At 54.5% G+C, this 21,605-nt stretch overlaps 1 protein-coding gene across 1 annotated transcript in view; it reads left to right on the plus strand.

Annotated features, from left to right (window-relative positions):
• FBXL19 (F-box and leucine rich repeat protein 19) overlaps positions 1-20,743 on the plus strand; it is a 21,925-nt gene extending 1,182 nt beyond the window's left edge. The window contains exons 2-11 of the mRNA XM_007950256.2: positions 1,499-1,699; positions 3,105-3,248; positions 3,355-3,441; positions 3,535-3,753; positions 4,326-4,358; positions 5,375-5,886; positions 14,168-14,331; positions 14,421-14,582; positions 20,237-20,455; positions 20,565-20,743. Coding sequence (XP_007948447.2) covers positions 1,499-1,699; positions 3,105-3,248; positions 3,355-3,441; positions 3,535-3,753; positions 4,326-4,358; positions 5,375-5,886; positions 14,168-14,331; positions 14,421-14,582; positions 20,237-20,455; positions 20,565-20,743 — 1,920 coding nt within the window. The remainder of the gene's footprint in view (positions 1-1,498; positions 1,700-3,104; positions 3,249-3,354; positions 3,442-3,534; positions 3,754-4,325; positions 4,359-5,374; positions 5,887-14,167; positions 14,332-14,420; positions 14,583-20,236; positions 20,456-20,564) is intronic.
• The last annotated feature ends 862 nt before the right edge of the window (positions 20,744-21,605 follow it).

Genomic DNA, 21,605 nt, shown 5'->3' on the forward strand with positions numbered 1-21,605 from the left:
CTCCACTCGCCGCCGCCGTCCCGGCCTCTGCCGGAGGGAGGGGCCGAGCGCCCTCGGGGGGCCGTGGACCCCGGCGTTCTGAGCGCTCCACGCCCCGCGCCGCCCGGCCCCCCCGCCGCCGATGGCCGCCGACCCGCCGGGAGCTGCCGAGAAGGGAGAGATGGCTCCCGGGACACGTGTGAGGTGGGTTCACGCGGCTCCTCCTCACCCCCAGCCCGGGGCAGCTCCCACTCCCATTCATCCTCCACCGGCCACTCTGCCTTCCCCGCCCCCAGCCTCACCTTCTCTGAGCTCCGAACGCCTGCTCCACAGCCCTCTTTCCTATGTTACCTTGCAACCCTGGGGAGCTGGCCTTGCCTTGCTAGACCCCGCTTCCCCTGGCGGACCCCCCACCCTCGCCTGCAGTCGCTGCCCTCCAGGCCCCTCCCTGGAGCGCTGAAGGGCCCCTTCCCCTCTCGGATGGGTCTGGAGGTCCCTGGAAAGAGGGAAGCTGGGGTAAGACTGCGGCCAGGAAGAGACCCTCCAGGCCTGCCGAGTCCGGGTGGCATCTTGGAGGATCTAGGGTTCCATGGGAAGGGGAGCCCAAGGGATTTCTAGACAATTAGGGATGGAGAGGATTGAGCCCATCCCGAGCATGGTGGAGATGTCAGGCTGGATTCTAGAAGCCCCGGGAATCTGGGAGATTGCCCAGGTTGACTTGAGGAATCCAAGGGGAGAGTGACTTGGAGCCGAGGGACCTCTGTGAGGAGCCAAGGGGGTGAGATCCGAGGAGAGACTCTGAAGGAACGTCTCAGTGGGGTTTCAGAGAGCTCTGGGAAGTTGGAGGGCGGAGAGTGGCTTTTTAGGGATGGGGGAGGGCAAGGATCCCATTGGATATGGTGATGATATCTAGGTTTGGAAGGGAGAGAAATTGGGTGGGGTCTGCGCTGGGGGTAAGGTGAGTCCTCCTTGTGAGAGGGACCGAAGGCAGAGAGGGAGGAAGAAGGAGAGAGAGCAGGAGCGTGGACCTTCCACCCAAGAATCTCTGGGTATCTTGGAGGTAAATCTGAGGACTCTAAGGCTGGGGAGAGCCTGGGGTGCACTGCATTGGGGTAACAGGCGAGAAGAACTGGGATCTCTCTGAAGCAACTTCTCAAACAAGGAGCCCTTGGCCTTCCCAAGGAGCTTTGGTGTGGAGATGTCAGAGGAGAGCCCCAGAGCCCCTTCTTCCGCCCTGGGCTAGGGAAGAGCACTCTGAGAAGATGTTAGAGAGAGTGAGGTCGGGAAGCCAGTTCTCTGGGAAACCCCTGAGCTGCTGTGGGGAGAGAGGCCTTGAGTAAAGGGAGTGATCCTTCCCCACGCCCTCCAGCCCCTCAGCCTGACTGGGGACCTCCTTGTTCCTTGTCCCCCTGGGTAGAAGGGCCAGCTCTGGCTGCCTAGGACTTTGGGGGAGCTGCCAAGAGTCTCCCTGTCAGGGGCCCCAGTGGGCCTGCCTGACCCTGCCACCATCCACCCACAGCCCTCGGCGTTGCTGACGCCCCCAATGTCGTCGAGCAGCCGGGGGCCGGGGGCCGGAGCGCGCCGACGCCGAACCCGCTGCCGCCGCTGCCGAGCCTGTGTGCGATCTGAGTGTGGGGACTGCCACTTCTGCCGAGACATGAAGAAGTTCGGGGGGCCCGGGCGCATGAAGCAGTCGTGCCTGCTCCGGCAGTGCACTGCCGTGAGTTCTGCCCCCATTGGGACTCGGGGCACCCTTCCCCAGGTGGCCTGAGCCCCTTTGCGGGGTGCCTTGTGTCTGCTTCCCAGAGGGGAGTTGAAGTTTGTTCACTTAGTCATTTCCTTCATTCATTCACTGATTTGTTTAAAAATCTACCAGGCCTATCTTTGTTCTCAGCCCAAAGCCGGGGGCAGCACTAGGATGCGTGGAGCTATCTGACCCCTTCCTATCTCCGTGCTGTTCCCCATTTAACAGAGACGCAAACCCTTAGAAAGCTAAGCCCCTGTGGATCCCTCCCCAGTGGCGTTGGTGCACAAGACCCCCCTCCCAAAGCCGGCAGCTGTGAACAGGCCGCAGCACCCTCCCCGGCCTCCTCCCCTCACTGCTCAGGGCCAGCCTGGATTTGAGGCTGTGCTCTTCCTTCATGTGACCTCGGGGCAAACTGCTTTGAGCCTCAGGTACCTCTGTGTGAAATGTTTCCTTTGTTAAATTGTAAAGATTAAACAGTAGCACAGATATCATTGTAGCTACTACAATGTTTAGCACACAGTCTTAGCACATAGTCGTGAGAAACCCTGTCTTTCTCCTCCTTTGACCTCCTCAGGGCTCCGGGAGTGACCTTTCCCCATCAGTCATGTGGACCCAGGGACATCCTGCACCCCCTTCCCTATACCATACCCGCTGCCGTCTTTTCCTGCAGCCATGCCTCCCTGTGTGGTCTCTCTGCCCATTGCCCAGCTCTGTTCTGCCCCCGTGCTTTCCCTCACCTTGCCCTTTCTTCTTCCTCTACCTGTTTCTTCCTTCAGCTTGTCTCACAGCCTTCAGCATCTCCTCACGATTCCACATCACCGCTGTCCTCCTCAGCCACATTGTCTGAAGGCTCCTTCCACTTTTCCCAGAACTAACCAGCTACCTTTAGTGTTCTTGAGGATCTCGCCAGAACTTGGGCTCTTCATAGGGGCTGAAACGACCCTTGGGCTCCTTCCTGCCCACTGAGCAACCTCAGGGTCACCCGCAAGCTGCTGCCATGTCCTCAGTACTACTGTTATGTTGGGCTGTAGTCTGTGTCCTCAAAGTCAGGTATAGTCTCAGGGTCACACGGCCACAGGAATCAGTGACAACTCCTGAGTCCCTTGTAAACATCGTCTCTCTAGCAACAGCCCTAAGAAGGAAGAATCCTTAACCCCATTTTACAGGCACAGAAACAGAGGCTTAAGGTGGTTAAATGCGTTGTTCGAGGTCACACAACCAAAAAACGAATATGTTTAGGATTTGAGCCAGCTTGGTCCACAGGTTCCAAATAGCTTCCCGAGTCTTCCTTCTCCTCCAGCAGCTGGCCAGAGTCTCCAGAAGGAAGGGTCTCTCCCTGTTGCTTTCAGGGACCCTGATGCCCCCTCTCCCCCAACAGCCCGTGCTCCCACACACAGCTGTGTGCCTCTTGTGTGGGGAGGCTGGGAAGGAGGACACGGTGGAGGGAGAAGAGGAGAAATTTGGTTTGAGCCTCATGGAGTGTACAATCTGCAACGAGATCGTCCACCCTGGCTGCCTGAAGGTGACAGCCCTGGGGTCCCTGGCATCTGCGTGGGGCACACTGGCAGAGAGCAAGGAAGTGGGCACTCCTAGCGCCCCCAATCTCCTCCCTGCACTCTTGCCTACAGATGGGGAAGGCTGAGGGTGTCATCAACGCAGAGATCCCCAACTGCTGGGAGTGCCCTCGTTGCACGCAGGAAGGCCGGACCAGCAAGGTAGGTGCAGGGGCTGGGCTAGGTGCTGGCCTCTGGGAAGGCGGTGGGTCTAGGAGCTGTGCGGGCCCTCACCCCCCTTCTCCATCTTCCCAGGATTCAGGAGAGGGCCCGGGCCGCCGGCGGGCTGACAGCGGCGAGGAAGGTGCTGGCCTGGGGAGTGCATGGAAGCTGACGGAGGAGCCGCCGCTTCCCCCGCCCCCACCCAGGCGCAAGGGCCCCCTTCCTGCTGGTCCCCCCCCAGAGGATGTGCCTGGGCCCCCCAAACGAAAGGAGAGGGAGGCAGGGAATGAGCCCCCCACCCCAAGGAAAAAGGTGAGCTGGGGAACATGCTCACTAGGTCAGGCCCAAGAGATTCTGGGAACTGTAGTCCTGGCCCAGATTGGGGGAAGGGATGGGTCTGGGAGACAGTCTTCAGTGGGTTCCCCAGGGGTTGTTGGGAGATGTAGTTCAGGAGTTCCTGGTGGGGAGGGAGGGAGCATGCTCAGTGAAGAGGAGAAGTACAGGTGGAGGGGAACTGGCAGCAGGCCTGAAGCTCTGGGAGCCCTGGGTGCTTAAGGGAGGACAGAGAGAGAGAGAGAGAGAGCGCCAGAGAGAGAGAGAGAGAGAGAGAGCGCCAGAGAGAGAGAGCGAGAGAGAGCATGCTCAAATTAACTGCTTCAGAGGAGGAGGGAGGGGCTGGAAAGGGCCTGAGGGGGAAGAAAGAGGTGATAGGAGCATGCTCAGTGAGCCAAGACACTGGTTGCAAGGTGAGCATGCTCACAGTTCTCTCTGGGATGGGCGCTTCTGGGATTTGTAGTCTAAGAGAAAGACATGGACTTCGGTTTTCTGGGCAATGAGGGGCTAATGGGGTCTCCCTTCCCCCACATCTCCTTCTTGCCCCTTAGGTGAAAGGAGGCCGAGAGAGGCACCTGAAGAAGGTGGGTGGGGATGCCTGCCTCCTCCGAGGATCGGACCCAGGCGGCCCTGGCCTTCTGCCCCCCAGGGTTCTGAATCCGAGCCAGGCTTTTTCGTCTTGCCACCCTGGGCTCCCTCCCGAGAACTGGGAGGTGTGCCTGGGACTGCCCCCCACCCTTTCCGTGCCCCACCCTCCACCCTGGAGATAGAGATCTGTCCCTTCCTGCTTACCTCTCTCTTCCTGCCCTAGCCTCTCTCACTCTGCCCCAAAGGGTGTTTGGACCCCCGGGAAGGGATAGACGGGGTAGAATAGGTTGGGGCCAGGCTGGAAGAGCCCCTGACTTCCCAGGAGCCCTTGAGGTATCATCTAGCCCATTTGCCCCATCTTTCTAAGTCTTAGGTGGGGAGAACTGAGTTTAAATCCCTGCCCAGTTACCCAGTCCCTGGTGGTCTTGGCAACTTGTCAGCTGCTTGGAGCCTTAGTTTCTTCAGCCATAGATGGGGATGACGTTACCTGCTCCTGTCCCACAGAACCGTGTAAATCTCAGGAGACGATAGAAAGGGACAACTTTTGTAAATGGAAGTTCTGCACAGAGAGGCTGAGGTTGATGAGCTAGCGAGCGTAGGGCCAGGTGATCGGTTACTTTCACCTTGTCGGCTCTAGGCTTGGGATTATCCAGCCATTTAACGTGAAAATGTGAAGCAGTGGCTTCTCGAGGTCACATGGGGTTGATGACCCAGCCAGTGCTCAACGCTAGATCTTTAACATCTCCATTCTTCACTGTCTCTGGACATGTGTAAGCCATTGAAACCCATAGGGCTTTTAATTTTCTGATCAGTGCCCTCATGCAACAGATAAGTGAACAGGACCAAAGGAAGGGCAGTGACTTGGTTAAGGTCTCACAGCTGTCAGGAGCAGAACTAGGCTGGAACTGGGGACTGTCCCTTGAGCTAGTCATTCCCTGGTGGACTCCGTAGGGGCAGGGGGGTGGGAAGGTTTTGCCAGGCCCTAGAACAGCCTCACCCTGTCGCTCTGCAGAAACCAAAGCCACCTTTGGCCCCTACGGAGGGCCCAGCGGTGCCGTCTCCGTCACCACAGAGAGAGAAGCTGGAGCGCTTCAAACGGATGTGCCAGCTGCTGGAGCGGGTGCCCGACACGTCCTCGTCCTCCTCGGACTCGGACTCGGACTCGGACTCATCAGGCACGTCCCTGAGCGAGGAGGAGGCTCCTGGCGAGGCCCGCAACGGGCGCCGGCCGGCCCGGGGCAGCTCAGGAGAGAAGGAGAACCGTGGGGGGCGGCGGGCTGTGCGCCCTGGCAGCGGGGGGCCCCTGCTCAGCTGGCCCCTGGGCCCTGCACCACCGCCCCGGCCCCCACAGCTGGAGCGGCATGTGGTCCGGCCACCACCTCGAAGCCCTGAGCCTGACACGCTGCCTTTGGCTGCTGGATCCGACCACCCCCTGCCCCGGGCTGCCTGGCTCCGCGTCTTCCAGCACCTCGGGCCTCGGGAGCTGTGCGTCTGCATGCGCGTCTGCCGGACCTGGAGCCGCTGGTGAGTGGCCCAGACGGGCCGGGGTGCAGGTGCCAACACTCTCCTTCCTTGCTGTGCGACCTGCAGCAGGTCTCTGATCCTGTCTCCTGGGCCTTGGTGTTCTTATGTTGACAATAACAAGGGATACACATGGTAAATCCAGCAAAAGCTGGAACCTGTGCAAGGCAGAAACCTGTCAGAGAAGGAAAACACCAATATTTTCTACCGAAAACAAGTGACAGAAACGTCATATGACCGTACTCCATCAAAGGTGAGAAATTTACGAGACCCAGAAAAAATAGGCAGTCCCATGGAGTTCCAGCTCACAGGTTTTGCCGTGTGCGTGTGCGCGTAATCGTTACTGTCAACGTAAGAACATACATATATCTACAAACCAAACAAAGTCCATTATCGTCAAGTTATCATGACTCAGTAGCCCCGTAGAACAGCCCCATAGGGTTTCTGAGGCTGTAATCTTCGTGGAAGCAGACTGCCTCATTTTTCTCTTGGGTCGGGTGGTGAATTCAAACCTCTGACCTTTCCGTTAGCCACCAAGCATTTGACCACTGCGCCACAGGGCTCCTTTCCTGTGTATGTCATGTTGCAGTGTGATACTTCTTCGTCTGTTACATGCAGGTGCTTTCCAATTTTTGGCTCATTTAACCCTGACAACAACTTTGTGAGGTCAGTACTGTCTCAGATAAGAAAACTGAGGCCCAAGGTCACGTGGAGAGGAAGTGGTAGAAGTGGGAATTAGAACCCAGGTGTCTGGCTCCAGATTCTTTCCTTAATAATGGGTGTCACTTACTGGGGATGTGCCAAACTCACTGCCATCGAGTTGATTTTGACTCATGCAACCTTTGTAGCCCCATAGAGTTTCCAACGCTGTAAATCTTTATGGCAGCAGACTGCCCCCATCTGTCTTCTGTGGAGCACCCGGTGGGTGCCAACTGCCAGCCTTTTGGTTAGCAGCCACATGCCTTAACCACTGGACCACCAGAGCTCCGGTAGTAGGTGCCACACATCGTGCTAAGTGTCATCTGTGCGTCATCTCGTTGACTTTTCCCATTCTCTCTTCTGAGGACGGGCTTCTCCTGCTCCCATTCACACACGAGGAAGCCTTTTGTGAGGGGCCGTGTTGGGTCTCCTAACTCACCTGAGAGCTGCTTTCTTCCCTGGAAGGAAGCCATCACCAGCACCCTCTGCCCATCCTCCCCTCCTGCCACCACTGCCTCCTGAACCTGTTTGTTCAGAAATGTCCGTCACACTCCCAAGCCCCTTGTCTTCTGATCCCACCCCGGGCAGAATTCACCCGTCCCCATCACCCTGCCACGGCCTCTGTTACCCTCAGGAAGCACGTGCATGCCTTCTGTGTGTTGACAAGCCTTCATTCCATTATCCATTTTCATGGCCCCCTCCATTGGAGGGGGACTGTCTGTTTTATCTGAATGTTTCCAGCATGGGCAGGTGACACTGTAGGTACTCAGGAAGTGTCTTATGAAATGAGTAAATTCCAGCCCTTTCTCGGGCACTGACTATAGACCAGGCATGTTCCTGGGCACCTCCCAGATGGTGCCTGATTGGTTCCTCATGGTAGTGACCCTGTGAGGGGATGAAGGACACCTGAAGTGTCACCGAGCAGGTTAGTGGCTGAACTTGAATTCTGCTTCTTTTCCTTTGGAATGAGGTCTGGAGCAGTAATCCCTGCCTTCCGGCCTCATACGGAGCCTGGAGTGCTGCGAGGTTGGGACCACAGGCTACGGAGGCAAGTTGTTGGAGTCAGATCCTACTCTTCCACTGATAAGCTAGGTTACATCGGCCCGGTTAACAATACATACAAAGAACAACTGAGAACACACTTGGGACCTGGGAACGGCTAGGTGCCTTCACTGCAACATTGTTGCCCATTCTGTTACAAGTACTTGATGAAAGCACAGACTGTTAAGTCCCTTAACACAAGCTGTGCCCTTGAAGAGTTACCAGTCAACCTGCAACATAGAAGCAAGTTGTTACAGAAGTTGCTGGGAATACAAAGGTGGCCTCTTTTGTTAGTTAAGGAAATGTCTCCCAAGGCCCCTTCAGCAAGGCCAGCAGCAGGTTGGGCATGTGGGATGTAGAACTGAAGACAGCTTCCTTTCTGCCCCAAGGAGAGACTGGTGAACAGAAGTGGAAGTAGCAGAGAGACTGTACTCCACTGTGGTTTCGATCTTGGGTCCTGGAGTACAGCAGTAGGCTTTCCGTAGTCACAATTCCTGGAGTTGCTGGTTGTGTGGGTGGACAGCTATCCCTTTCAAGGCCTTAGTTCTCTGATCTGTAGTTGGGACCTTCATGTTACTACTCACCTTGTGAGGGTAAGATGAAATGATTCCTGCAAAGCCTTTAGCATGGTGTCTGAGGGGCACTAACCACTCAGTAGAAATGGTGAGTGTTCACGAAAGGACCAGGTAGAGGAGAGCAGGAGGCTCTGGGGACACGGTGAGACCAGTCAGGAGCTTTGTCAGGCCTGGGCAGGGGAGCAGGGAGAGTGGGGATGGGGAGGAGGGACTTGGGTTGAGAACTTTCTGAGGAGTACAGTGGCTGGGATGTGATCATTGGTGCTGTGGGGGCAGCAGCATCCTCTTGCACTGAGTTTCTGGCCCAGGAGGCCAAGTGGACAGTCGCACCATTCCCCAAGCTCGGGGATATCATAGCAGCAGCAGGTTCTGGGGGATCATGAGGAGCCCAGATTTAGACATGTTTAGACCAGACGGGCCAGTGGGCCAGTTAGGTGGAGCTGGCAGGAGAGCGCGGGATCTGCAGGTCTCGTGCTCGAGATGCACAGGTAGGAACTCTCCACGTACAGACAGCAGCTTCAAGAAAGAGGGCAGAGGGTGGGACATCGTGTCAGTGAAAGAAAGCAGCCAGAGAATTGGAGGAGCTCCAGGGTCGAGGGGCGTCTGACAGACGAGACCGATGGAGGAGAGTCAATGAACAGTGTGAAATGTTGGCGAGCGAGCAAGAGAGGTCAAGGACCAGAAGTGGCAGGCAGATTTTGCTGCAAGGAGGTCGTTGGTATTTTATGGGGATGGCCAAAGCCATACTGCAATGGCTTGAGGAAGGAATTAGCTTGGAATGTGAACTCTACGGCAGGGACTGTGTTTCTTGGCTGCTACATCTTAGGACAGTGCCTGGCACATGAACTGAACGGCCATCGAATTGATTCCGACGCACAGTGACCCCCGTTGGGCTTCTGAGACTGTAAATCTTTATGGAAGTAGGTTGCCCCTTCTTCCTTCTGTGGAGCAGCGGGTAGGTTTGAACCGCTGACCTTCTGGTTAACAGCCAAATGGCTTAGCTGCTATGCCACCAGAGCTTCTTCCTGGCATATGGTGGGTACTGAGAAAATGTTTAAGGAAGGAATGAAGGTGAGGAAATTGCAATGGAGTGTGGGAAAGAGATAGTGGAGGGTGGAGCTAGAGAAAAGTTTGTAGGTAGGAGAGCAGGAAGTTGCAGGCTTTCCTGTCTGGTGGCTTTCATCTTCTCTTGGAACTGGGAGGCAGAATGATCTCCTGAGAGGGAGCTGGGAGGGAGGGCACACAGGGTGGGGGGAGGGGTGGAGCTTGTTGAGTTGCAGGGTTGGGGCTTCCGAGGGTGTGAGAGCTGAGGGTGGAAAGGAAGGGACTGGAACATGGGCTCAGGGCCGGGTGGGGTTGTGAGTAAAGGCCTGGAGATGGACACGTGGAGGACAGTGGTGGTACCAGGAAGCCCAGAGAGCTTTCAGGAGGGAAGAACCGTCTGTGATCAGAACCTAGGAAACTGTGGGCCTCGTGGGCAGCAGTTAGGACTGGTCCATCTCCCATCCCCAGTGGGCCTCTGTAAGAGGGAAGACTAGGATTTTCGAAGTGGGCTTTATAAGGTGATGGCTTGATCAGGTAGGTAGCTAGGATTAAGGAAGAGGGGAAAGGGAACCAGGGGCTGTGCCGTTGAACACCAAGGCCCACCTTCCCAGAATGATAGCATGCCTTGGCCTTTTAAGAGTTCTTCTTGCCTTGGCACAGTGCCCTTTTCCAGCTAAGACAGAACCTGCTCCTGCTCTCTCTTGCCTGTTGGACATTTGGACACAGAGTGCCCTAGTGACCATGTCAGGCCCTTTTCCTGCACTGTCTCTTCACCTGCACAGCAACTCTTTGATGTAGGTGCTGTCCTTTGCTTTGGGTAATGGAGGCCCAGAGAGGGTAAGTGACTTGCCTGAGGTCACCTCACAGCACAGAGGTGGCAGAGCTGGAATTCAAATTCCCACACTCACACCCTAGCTATCTGGGTGCTGGGCCAGGCCAGGCCGTGGCCTCGCATTCCAACCCTCCTTGACGTGGTACCCCCACCCTAGCCTCACTCCTCCTACCTCTTACTCAGATCTTGGCTCTCAGCTGGCTTGGTTGAAGCCCCAGCTTTTATACTGCTTTATAGTTGTGGGACCTCAAATAAGTTTTTTAACCTCTCTGGGCCTCACTTTCCTTAACTATGAAAAGGATTGAAAATAATGATGTTTAGCTCCTCGGGTGGTCACGAGGTTAATGCATAGAATACCACCTGGCACATTGCAAACACTCAACACATACTAGTGCTGTAGTCATTGTCACCGTTCTCACTGTTACAGTGAATAGCCCTTTGCTCCTTGTGCTTGAGTTCCAAGAGCGCGCCATTTTCTCTCTCTCCTCTAGGCCGGGACACCAGTACCCTGCCTGGAACACATACCCTCTTGTTCCTCTCCTCTTCTTGCCCAAATAACTGATGCTTTCCTCAGAGTCTCCGCTAAGGCATTGTCCCCCCAGGAGGCTCCTCGTCCTATCTCCCACCCTGGTCTCTGCTAGTCCTCCTATTGACTCTTCCCATGACCATGATCACCCAAGGAGATAAGGAGCAATGGGGGCACAGTGGTTAAGGCATTTGGCTGCTAACCAGAAAGTCAGTGGTTCAAACCCACCAGCCGCTCCGTGGAAGAAAGATGAGGCAGTCTGCTTCCACAAAGACCTGCAGCCTTGGCAACCCTACAGGACAGTTCTGTTTTGTCCAAAAGAGTTGCTATGAGTTGCAAGCGACTTGATGGCAGTGGGTTTTATCTTTCTAGTTACTGCAGACACTCTATGTCCCCCTGATTGCGTGGCAAGAGCCCCATGCCTGTTATCTCTGCCAGCTCCGTGCCCACGGACCAGGTACTTAGTATCATTAGGGCCTTTAATGACTGTTGCCTGCCATGCTGAGGTTTAATCCCAGCCCTAGTTATTCACGGGCAGAGGGACTGAGTAGCTTCAGCCAAGAAAGGGTCAAGGGAGACTTCCTGTAAGAGGAGGCATTGGAGCTGAGCCTTGAAGAATCTGGATTGGTTGGCGTTTCTGGCAGAGATACAGCTGTGTGCCAAAGCATGTTGGCACTAGATAGCATTGTGTGTCTGCAGGAAGCCAGGTGATTGGGCCTGGCTCTTGTGGAGAAACAAGTTGGGGCCTGTGGATGCCTTCAGAGGGAGGGATTCCCTTCTATTCATTGAGGATCCAGAAGATCTCAAAGAGGTGGTAACAATTGAGCTGGGATGCGAGGCTGGGTCAGAGTGGACAGGGAAAGGTTTTGGATGGTACAGAATTTACAGAAGAGAGAAAGGGGCAAGGCCAAGGGGCAGAAGCTGGCTTGAAAGTGGGTTTGTTCCCCTTTCTTTTTTAGAATTGGAGAGATTCACATTTGTTGGTTGAGTGGAAGAAACCAGGAGAGGCTGGAATGCCAGAAGAGGGGGGATGGCAGCAGGCGACAGGGTGAGAGGGAGGCTGGAGGGTTAGCGTTGTTGAGGTTGAACCTTGGTTCCCTGCCTCCAGCCCCTAAAATGTCACACTGGGGCTCTGTATTATGCCTGGTGATTTTAAATCATACAAAAGCATGGCTTCATCTCTGTTAATCTGGGAAAGGAATTCTCTATTGGGAACTATTAGGTCTTTAACACCTCTCTAACACTTGTTTAAAGGAGCTCTGGGGACGTAGTGCATAAGGCATTTGGCTGCTAACCACAAGGTCAGCAGTTCAAACCCACCAGCTGCTCTGGGGGAGGAGGATGAGGCAGTCTACTTCTATAGAGATACACAGCCTTCCAGACCCTATGTGGGTCTCTGGTTCAGAATGGACTTGATAGCAGTGGGTAATACTTGTTGGAGGAACCCTGGTGGCACAAGGATAAAGCACTCAGTTGCCAACCCAAAGGTTAGGGGTTTGAATCCAGCAGCGGCTCTGGGAGAAAACTCCTGGCAATTTTTCTTCTCCTGTAAAGATTACAGCCAGGAAAACCCCAGGGCGCAGTTGTACTGTGTCGCTGTGAGTCAGAATTGACTCGGTGGCACCAGGTACAATCCTTGTTTATCTCCCTGATTAACAAAAATAGTCTCTAGGCACTAGCCTAAAGCTACAGCGGTGACTGGTTAGAGTTTAATAACCCTTGTCTGGTTTTATTGTGTTTGTTTATTTTGTACTTTGGTAAAAAAAAATAATATATAACATTTGCCTCTTCTATTTTGGACCTGTATGATTCAGTGATAGCCACTATATTAATCATATTGTGCGACCATGACCCATATCTGTTGCCAAGTTTTCCATCCCCATAAATATTGTATGGGAGCTCTGGTAGCGTAGTGCCTAAGGCACTTGACTGCTAACCAGGAGGCTGTCTGTTCAAACCCACCAGCCCCTCCTCGGAAGGAAGACGGGGCAATCTACTTCCGTAGTGATACCGCCTCAGAAACCCAAGGAGGGGTCGCTATGAGTCGGGTCTGACTCAACAGCACATTAACAACAACAACAACAAAATATTATATTGATTAATTGATTTTCTTATTTTCAAAAGTTCCATTGTGATTTGGGGTGAAAGTTTACAGAGCACATTGTCTTCCGTACAGCAGTTCACACACATTTTGTCTCCTGGCATTGAGTACAGTTCCCCACAGTTTAACAGCTCTCTTCCCACTTCCTGTTCCTGCAAGTTAGTTCTTCCCTGTGTCCTTTCCCTCCCAGGCACCCCTGCCCCCTCCCCTCCAGCTATCTCCCTGTGCAAACACTGACTGCCTATTGTATTTATTTTTAAGGTTAACTTAAGCTTTGGTGAAACAATGGCTGTTTTAAGTGCAGAGGCAATCAATTTGAAGATAAGTGCAGGTTATGCAGATCAGTGGGTAGAAGATGGCTTTAGGAATGGGTGGGGAAGTCATCTTTGTCCAGAAAGCTCTTCAGAATTCTGGAAGAGCGGGACGGGGCAGGAAGTAAGGCCACCCCTGGTGCCTAACAGTCATGCTTCAGCGGGAGTTTCCTGATTTGCCTTGAACTACTGTTCTGTGAAGAGACTTTGGCAAGTGGGTTCTTGAGGAATTTTGGTACAGCACAGAGTGTTAATAAATTTACTTTGGGAGGGGTGGGAGAGGGTTCCCTGCAGAAAAAAGTTTGGGAAACCGTTCTCTAGTTCCTTGTGCTTGTTGGAATAGTCGAGGCTCTGGGCAGTGCTAGGCTCAGGAAACCTGTTTAACTTTGTTCAGCCTTCTTTTGTCTCTGTAGCTTGAATACCCAGCACCTTCCATGAACACTGAGTGAGTGAATGAATGAAAAGCTATAAATGAGGTTGGTCAAGGGGTGCTTAGAAGAAATTTAAGTTGTCGACATTGGGTTGGTGCCATTCAGTCATTCATGCAGCGGATACCTATGCACTGGGCTTTGTGTTAGGTACTGGGAGTGCAGAAGTGGAAACAGACAAATTTCCCCTTGTGGCGTTTGCTTTCTGGTTGAAGAGAGAAAATGTTAGGGCTGTAAGTCAGGCCTTGGGCAGCTGGCTAGCAAGCTGGGCAATTGTGCATCAAGGGCAGAGATTAGAAGAGATGAGAAATAGCCGTGAGCGAAGGAGAAATGAGACGAAGTGGGGGATCAGGCTGCTGACGGATCTCTTTGGTGTTACATCAAATACGGTGTGTAGGGTGTTCGTGTACTTGGCAGAATGTTTTATAACCTATAAGGCCCACAAACTATAATTACCTCATTTGATCCTGCCGCGGCGCAGCGGGGTCGGCAGGGGCTGGATCGTTACGAGGACTCTGAGGCTCAGGGAAGGCAATACACTTGCCCAGGGTCTCGAATCCAGATGGTGATGGAGCTGGGCCCGAAACCCAGGGCTCTTGGCCCGGTGGCATGAGCCACTGTCTTTGTGGGCCGAGTACAGAGCCGCGCGGAACTGTCCCGTGGGGAGGATTGTAGGCTCCCTGAGAGCTGAGGACTGAGGTCTCCGTCTCCACCTTGTGGCCATCAGGTGCTATGACAAGCGTCTGTGGCCTCGAATGGACCTGAGCCGGCGGAAGTCACTGACTCCGCCCATGCTCAGCGGTGTGGTTCGGCGCCAACCCCGGGCCCTGGACCTCAGCTGGACGGGTGTCTCCAAGAAGCAGCTAATGTGGCTTCTGAATCGACTGCAAGGTAGGACGGGGTGCCAGGTGGGACGCGGGTGGGGAAGCGCGTGGACCCGGGACGGAACCTTCCCAGCACCGGCTTCCTGGTTCCCCCAGGCCTGCAGGAGCTGGTGCTTTCTGGCTGCTCCTGGCTCTCCGTCTCAGCCCTGGGCTCAGCCCCACTGCCGGCCCTGAGGCTCTTGGACCTCCGCTGGATCGAGGACGTTAAAGACTCCCAGCTCCGCGAGCTGCTGCTGCCTCCGCCCGACACCAAACCAGGTGCGGCCTCAGCTTGTTCATCTGCACGGTGGGCCGGGCGAGCTGTGAGTAGAGGCCTGGTTAGGTCTCTCTTGATTGACAGAGTGTTAAGTATTTGAATAAAGGACACATAAATATGAATGGGAGGGCCTGGCGGTGCAATAACCCTCCAGCCGCTCCGTGGGGGAAAGATGAGGCAGTCTGCTTCCATAGAGAGTTACAGCCTTAGCAACCGAGTAGGGGTCACCGTGAATTGGACTAGACTTGGTGGCAGTGAGGTTTTTTTTTGTTTTGTTTTGCGGTGCAGTAGTTAAGTGTGCGGATACTAATAGAAACGTTGGCAGTTTGAACTGACGCAGCGGGTCCATGGCAGAAACATGTGGCAGTCTGCTTCCTTAAAGATTTACAATCTTGGAAACCCTATAGAGTCCTGTAGGGTCACTAGGAGGCAGAGTTGACTGGATGGCAGCGGTTTTTAGTTGACTTAGTTCTTGTTCATTCATTCACTCACTGTGTGCTGGGCCTGTGATAGGAGCTGAGGGAACAGGATGAAGACACACAGCCCTTACCCTCCAGTGGGGAGGAGAAATACATAATGAAGTACGAAAGAGGATGAGAGAAGAATCTGGGAGAAGCCAGGGCCGGGTCGAGTGTAAGTGGCACTGGCCAGGTGTGCTGGCACAGCTGGAGAGTTGCTTCCCGAGGGAACGGTGGTGGTTGCCAGGAGAAACGCAGGCTCAGTGTGGCCGGTCAGCTCAGGTTACCCAGAGGAGCGAGAAGTCTGCATTTTCCTATGACTTGGTCTGGTTTCTGAGTGACGAGAACAGATTTTAATTCTTTTAGAATTCATGTGTGGCCCCAATAAAAATAGGACTGAGACAATGGATTTGGCCCACGACCCCTTGCCCTAAGTAAAAGGTTAAGACTTTTTCTGAGAGAATACAGCGAAACAGGGAGCCGTTGAACGTGGCTAGTGGCCTGGCAACAGTAGTATCTTCTCCTAAGTCAGAGCGGCCTCCTCTTCCCCACAGATGACGTTCAGGTGCCTGTCAGGTAAAGCGAGCCTGTATTGTTGAACTCACACTCCAGGCCTGGCAGCTCTGTGCAGGGTCCTGGCGACCCCAAGCTGAATCAGCCCCAGTCCCCGACCTGGTAGAACCCCAGTCACATAGAAGAGAGATCCCCAGAAATAGAAGGATGTGGCATGATGTAGTAAGAACGGGTGTCTCTAAGAAGCAGCTCAAAGTGTGTGGCGTAGACTGGTGTGGAAGGGGGTGAAAGAACCCCTCTTTGGGGAGGTGCTGTTTGATGTTTGAGGTGAGCCTCGAAAAAGACAATAGTTTTCCAGGCAGAGAACCGTCCGTGCTAGAGTCTAGGGAGTGTGAGGCGTAATGAGCAGTTGGGTGAGGCATGAGGCCTGTACTAGCTGAGGGGCATGCTGGGAGCTGAGGCTGGTCAGGGGGGCAGAGGCTCGGAGATCATTTAAAAAAGGAAGAAAAGAAACCCACTGCCTTCGAGTCCATTCTGACTCATGTTGTTGTTGTTATGCGCCGTCGAGTCGCACCCGACTCATAGCGACCCCTCCTTGGGTTTCCGAGGCGGTATCCCTACGGAAATAGATTGCCCCATCTTCCTTCCGAAGAGTGGCTGGTGGGTTTGAACCGCCAGCCTTCTGGTTAGCAGTCCAGTGCCTTAGGCACTATGCTACCAGAGCTCCTATTCTGACTCATAGCAACCCCCATTGGGTTTCCAAGGCTGTAAATCTTTACGGAAGTACATTGCCTCATCTTCCTCCTACAGAGCAGCTGATGGGTTTGAAACACCGACCTGGTTAACAGCCAAGTGCCTTACCCACTATGCCACCAGAGCTCCTTTTAGGACTCATACGGAAGGCTAATATATAGGCCTGGGGAGGGGGTGGGAACCAAGGGCTGGTGGTTCTCGCAGGAGATGAGATGCTCACAGTGTCCTGTCCAGCCCCACCAGTCTGTTCTCCACCTTGGAGCCAGGGCAGTCATCCAGAAAGGGCAGATCTGAATGGGTTACTGCTGTCCTGGGAACTCCCCTTGCTGCCCAGTGCTCTGGATGTAGATCAGTACTTTACCAAGGCTACTGCAGCACGAAGTGGTCTGTCTGGCTCCCACTGACCTTTCCAGCCACCGTCTCTCAAGCTGAGCCTGCATTTCCACCTCCTTGCCAAGCTCCCTGCAGCCCCAGGCCCTTTGCTCAGTCCTCATTGCTTGGAATGTTCTATCTACCTTTACCTGGTTAGCACCTAATGTCTTCCAGGCCTCAGTTTAAGTGCCATTTCCTTCTGGGGTCCCTCCTCTGTCCTCCATGGAGATCGGAGTCCCTCTCAGTGGACCTGTGTACCCCACCCAGCTTGTCACTGTGTAGTTGTGAAATGATTGGGTTACTATCTATCTCCTCCCACTGGGTTCTTTTTGTAATTTATTTATTGTGGTGACAGTAGACACACTAGAACAGTCTCCAGTATAGCAGCTTCCACAATCCCACTGGCTTGGTGAGCTGCTTGATGGCAAGCCTGTCTGAGACAGTTCACGCTGTGTCCCTAGCACCTTGCTGGGTGGTCTGCTCAGCACGTGTGTGTGTGTTGAGTGAATCAGCTGAATGAGCAAACCACCAGTGGGGGCGGGGGGGGAGGGATCGGTTTTGCTAAAGGCGATTTGTCGAGCCCTGAAAGAAGGGACCAAAAGGATCTTCCTTCTTCAAGTTCCTTCCCAGCCATGTTCTCTTCTCCCCACCCCCAACCCCTTCCCAGAAGCTCTGGAGAAGAGTGGAGAAGCAAGTAGAATTTTCCCAGGCTTCCCAGAGGGATTGAGTAACTGCTGCAAGTCACACAGGCAGAGCCAGGCACATACTGGCGCATTGCCTGGTCTTAACTGTGATTGGCTTGAGCCAGGAAGATGTGGGCAGGGGTGAGGCGAGGTGGGCTGGGCAGCAGCAGGGCTGGTGCATTTCATCCGGTGAGAAAAGGCGGGCAGGCTGGCTGACTCGCCGACAGACTCTGTCTCCTCTTGCTTGGATTCATTTCAGTTCCAGCCCCTTTATCAGGCCTGGGCCGGGAGCCGGCAAAGATGAACCTGGTGGGCCCCCCAGGCTTGCTGTGCATATTGGGACCCCACACCCGCCTTCCTGTCGCTGCTACCTGGCTTCATGCCGCATCCCAGGAGCAAAGCGGAAAGTTCTCCTTGTTCCCTAGGGTAATCTCCATTTCTCCCCTGCCTGCTCTCTGCCTGCGGTACTCCTCCCGGACTCATCTGCGTCTTCAAATCCTTAGAAGGCCGGTTGCTGCCACTTGATTGCAGTCCTCACTGATGCCCGCCCACATCTGCCTGCACAGTCCAGAGTGACCTCTTTCTGTGCCTCTCCAGTGGCTGAGGTTGAGGGTGCCTAGCAGTACTCCTTCCCAGGGTTTCAGTTTTGTAAACACAAACCAAAAAAAAAAAAAAAAAACTCACTGCCATCGAGTCGATTCTGAATCACAGTGACTGTCACTGGGTTTCCAAGGTGGTAAATCTTTACGGAAGTAGATTGCCCCATCTTCCTTCTGCAGAGTGGCTGGTGGGTTTGAACTGCCAGCCTTCTGGTTAGCAGTCAAATACCTTAGGCACTGTGCCACCAGAGCCCTTAAAGACCGGGCAGGGTAGGTGGAATTCAGGGCTTGCAAAGTCCAGTGCACATAGAGGTGGCCTGGCAGGTAACAGAAGTGACGTGCTGGTGGGGACAGTAGGGAGTGGCTCTAACAACCCAGCTCCAGGCAGTCATTGGTAGCCACTGGTGCCAGACTATAGGATTTTTTTTTTAAGGAAAAAAAGCTCATTTTCTGAATTTTTTTTTTCAAAATGTCCTTTTTAAAATTATGGTAAATATATATAACAAAACATTGCTCAGTTCAAGCATTTTTATCTGTACGATTCAGTGAAAAACGCCTTCTTAAAATGTCATTAATTTAAGAGAAATTTTGGCATGATGCAGATTCCATAAAACACTTGTAGGCTGGATTCAGGAGTTTGTGACATCTGATGGTGGCGCCCAGGAGGCAGATGGCATTGTGATGAGAGCCTGGACGTAAGCGTCACCTGGCTCTGTTACTTCATAGTCACATGCTCTTGGACAGGTTGGCTAATGATGGGAGCCGTGGTTTTCTCACCCGTAAATGGGAATGGTGACCAGACAGCTTGTCTCCTAAGGCTGTGTGGCTGTTAGGCTGTGGTGTCCGGACCTGCAGCATCAGCACCACTGGAGAACTTGTTGGAAAAGTCAGCTCCGGGGCCCCACCCTAGACCAGCTTAAACCAGGCCTTTAACGAGAGTCTGTGACGATGTGGATTCTGATTCAGTGTATCGTGTGCAAAAGCAAGTGCTTAGCAGGGGATTCGAAGCCGAGTCTCAGCTCTGGGGGTGGGACAGCAACCCATTTTAACCAGCCGTCCGGGTGATGCTGCCGCCTGGCCCACAGTCAGTGTTCAGTTAATGACAACTAGTGCTCCGTGGGCACTTCATGGGGAGGAAAAAAAAAAAACAAAACACGACTTTCTAAAAATACATGAATGTGATGGATCAGTAACAGAAATGCAGACCGTGTGCTTTGGGGGCGGAGAGGAAGGATGTGACTCCTCTTGCCTGGTGCTCGGGGCGGAGGGGGCCTCTGGCTGCGCAGAATGCTGAGCACAGGCAGAGCCTGTCAGGGCAGGAGCCGTTGTAGAGTTTGGCTCATGTGTTTGGGTTGAGGGAGAAGAGTTATGAGCTGAGACAGGCCAGACGCAGTAGGAACTGGATTATTCTACCAAGGAGATTGTGGTCTGATTTGAGGCAGCCTCAGAGGGTTTCTCATAGTGGGTAAGGCATCTGGATGCTAACCAGGAGGTCACTGGTTCAAACCCGCCAACTGCTCTGAGGGAGGAAAATGAGGCAATCTACTTCCGTAAAGATCTCCAGCCTTGGAAACCCAGCGAGGGTCGCTATGAGTTGGAATCGACTCTCAGAGTTTTTAGCAGAGGAAGGATATTGTCCCATTTACAGTTTGTTTTAGATTCCTGGAGAAACTGGAGTGAGTGAGGAAGCTGGGACGGTGGTGTTGACCTAGACTGGTGACTGGGGGCGATGGAGAGAAAGGGGTCCACATGGTGACTTTATTAATCATGGGGAGAAAGGGAAGAGCCTGGCATGGTAGTCCTTCAGGGAAGTTGGATGAATGAAGGGAAGTTTATTGAGCAGTTGCTGGGAATATAGCAATGAACAAGACAGACAGTGAACTATATGGACAAAAATGACTGCCTTCATGAAACTGACATTCTGGGGGGAAGGAAAGATGAGTAAGAGAAAAACCAATAAAAACTTGTCAGTGAGAGAAGGGAGAAAAATACTGTAGGGAAGGGGGTGGTAGGAGTGTGTGAAATGTTTCCAACGGAGGGATCAGGGAACGCCTCCCTGAGGCAGCGCTCTAAGCAGCGGACAGATGAGGACAGGGAACAGGTCTGTGGGTGTCTGGGAGGAGAAAAAGCCAGGCAGAGTACAGCTGGTGAGGCCCCCTTCCCGCGGGAGCAGGTAGAAGAGAATGAAGGACATGCACGAGGAGTCAGTGCCAGTCGGGGTGCTTGGGCGCAGGGACACAAATGGCCAGGAGTGTGACCCCCTCCTCTGTGCACCCAGGCCAAACGGAGAGCCGTGGTCGGCTGCAGGGGGTAGCGGAGCTGCGCCTGGCGGGCCTGGAGCTGACTGACGCCTCCCTGCGACTCCTGCTGCGCCACGCCCCCCAGCTGAGTGCCCTGGACCTGAGCCACTGCGCCCACGTCGGGGACCCCAGCGTCCACCTCCTCACAGCCCCCACTTCCCCGCTCCGCGAGACCCTCGTGCACCTCAATCTCGCTGGTAAGCGCGGCCCTCTGTGTGTCCTGCTAGCTTGTTGGCCCCCGGGGCCAATGCCTACACCCCTGCCCACCTGCCTGGTCTCAGCTGCTCACTGCCCCTCCATGCCCAGGTTGCCACCGCCTCACGGACCACTGCCTCCCGCTCTTCCGCCGCTGCCCACGCCTACGCCGCCTAGACCTGCGCTCCTGCCGCCAGCTCTCACCTGAAGCTTGTGCCCGGCTGGCAGCCGCCGGGCCCCCAGGCCCCTTCCGCTGCCCCGAGGAAAAGCTACTTCTCAAGGACAGCTAGTTGGGTGCCCCCCATGCTCCCCCAGGACTCATCAGGAGCCTGGACCTTTGGCTTTCATTTCATCCCCTGCCAGGAGGCCAGGTTACCCACCTCATGACTGGGAATTCCTGAGTTTTATGACTTGGGATTCCTTCCCAGGGACTAGAGCCAGCCTCCCTCTCCCTTCCCCCTGCACTGATATCTCTGGGGGTCTCTCCTTCCCGTCCCCTCCACCTTCCACCTACTTCATTGTCCATCCCCTGGGGGGAGTGGGTCAGAGGTACTGGGGGGGGTGCTGAGCCAAAGGGATGGTGGGAGGGGGGCTAAGGTGCAAGTTGGAGGGGGGGACATGGGGGAAGGGTACCTGTGCACAGGATGCTGGGAGCCAGGGGGCTGGGGGAGGTGGAGGAAGGGGCTGGGGGGAGGGGGCAGAAAGCAGACCATCAAGGGTTCAGGGAACAAAGACCAGATACTTGGAGTTGGGGGGGTGGGGGGCCAAAAAGGGAAAAACCAGAGGGGCAGTTGAGGATCCGGGTGTCAGAGGTAAGGGAACCCCGGGGAGCCAGGGGAAGCCAGGACTTTGAGAGGGGTTGGGGAGACAAGAGCAGGTGTGGGGGCAGTCGTACCCCCCTCAGGGGGATCACCCCTCGCCTTTCCCCTCCCCAGATTTCAGTCCCTTTCTCCCAACCCTGACTCCTTGAACGTCACTGACAATGGCAGCTATTGTGGGAGTGGGGGCCGGGGGCCTACTCTGTTCAGGACGGCCCAAGGGAGTGGCGAGGGGCGACTGCAGCCCCTGCCTGCCTCCCTGCACAATACTTGAACATTCATCTGTACTGAAGTGTTACTTGAACCGGGGCAACCTCGGACCTGGGGGAGCTGG

This window comes from Orycteropus afer, unplaced genomic scaffold, assembly GCF_000298275.1.
Source record: "Orycteropus afer afer isolate SDZICR_OR568_19922 unplaced genomic scaffold, OryAfe1.0 scaffold00266, whole genome shotgun sequence".
NCBI lineage: Eukaryota > Metazoa > Chordata > Mammalia > Tubulidentata > Orycteropodidae > Orycteropus > Orycteropus afer.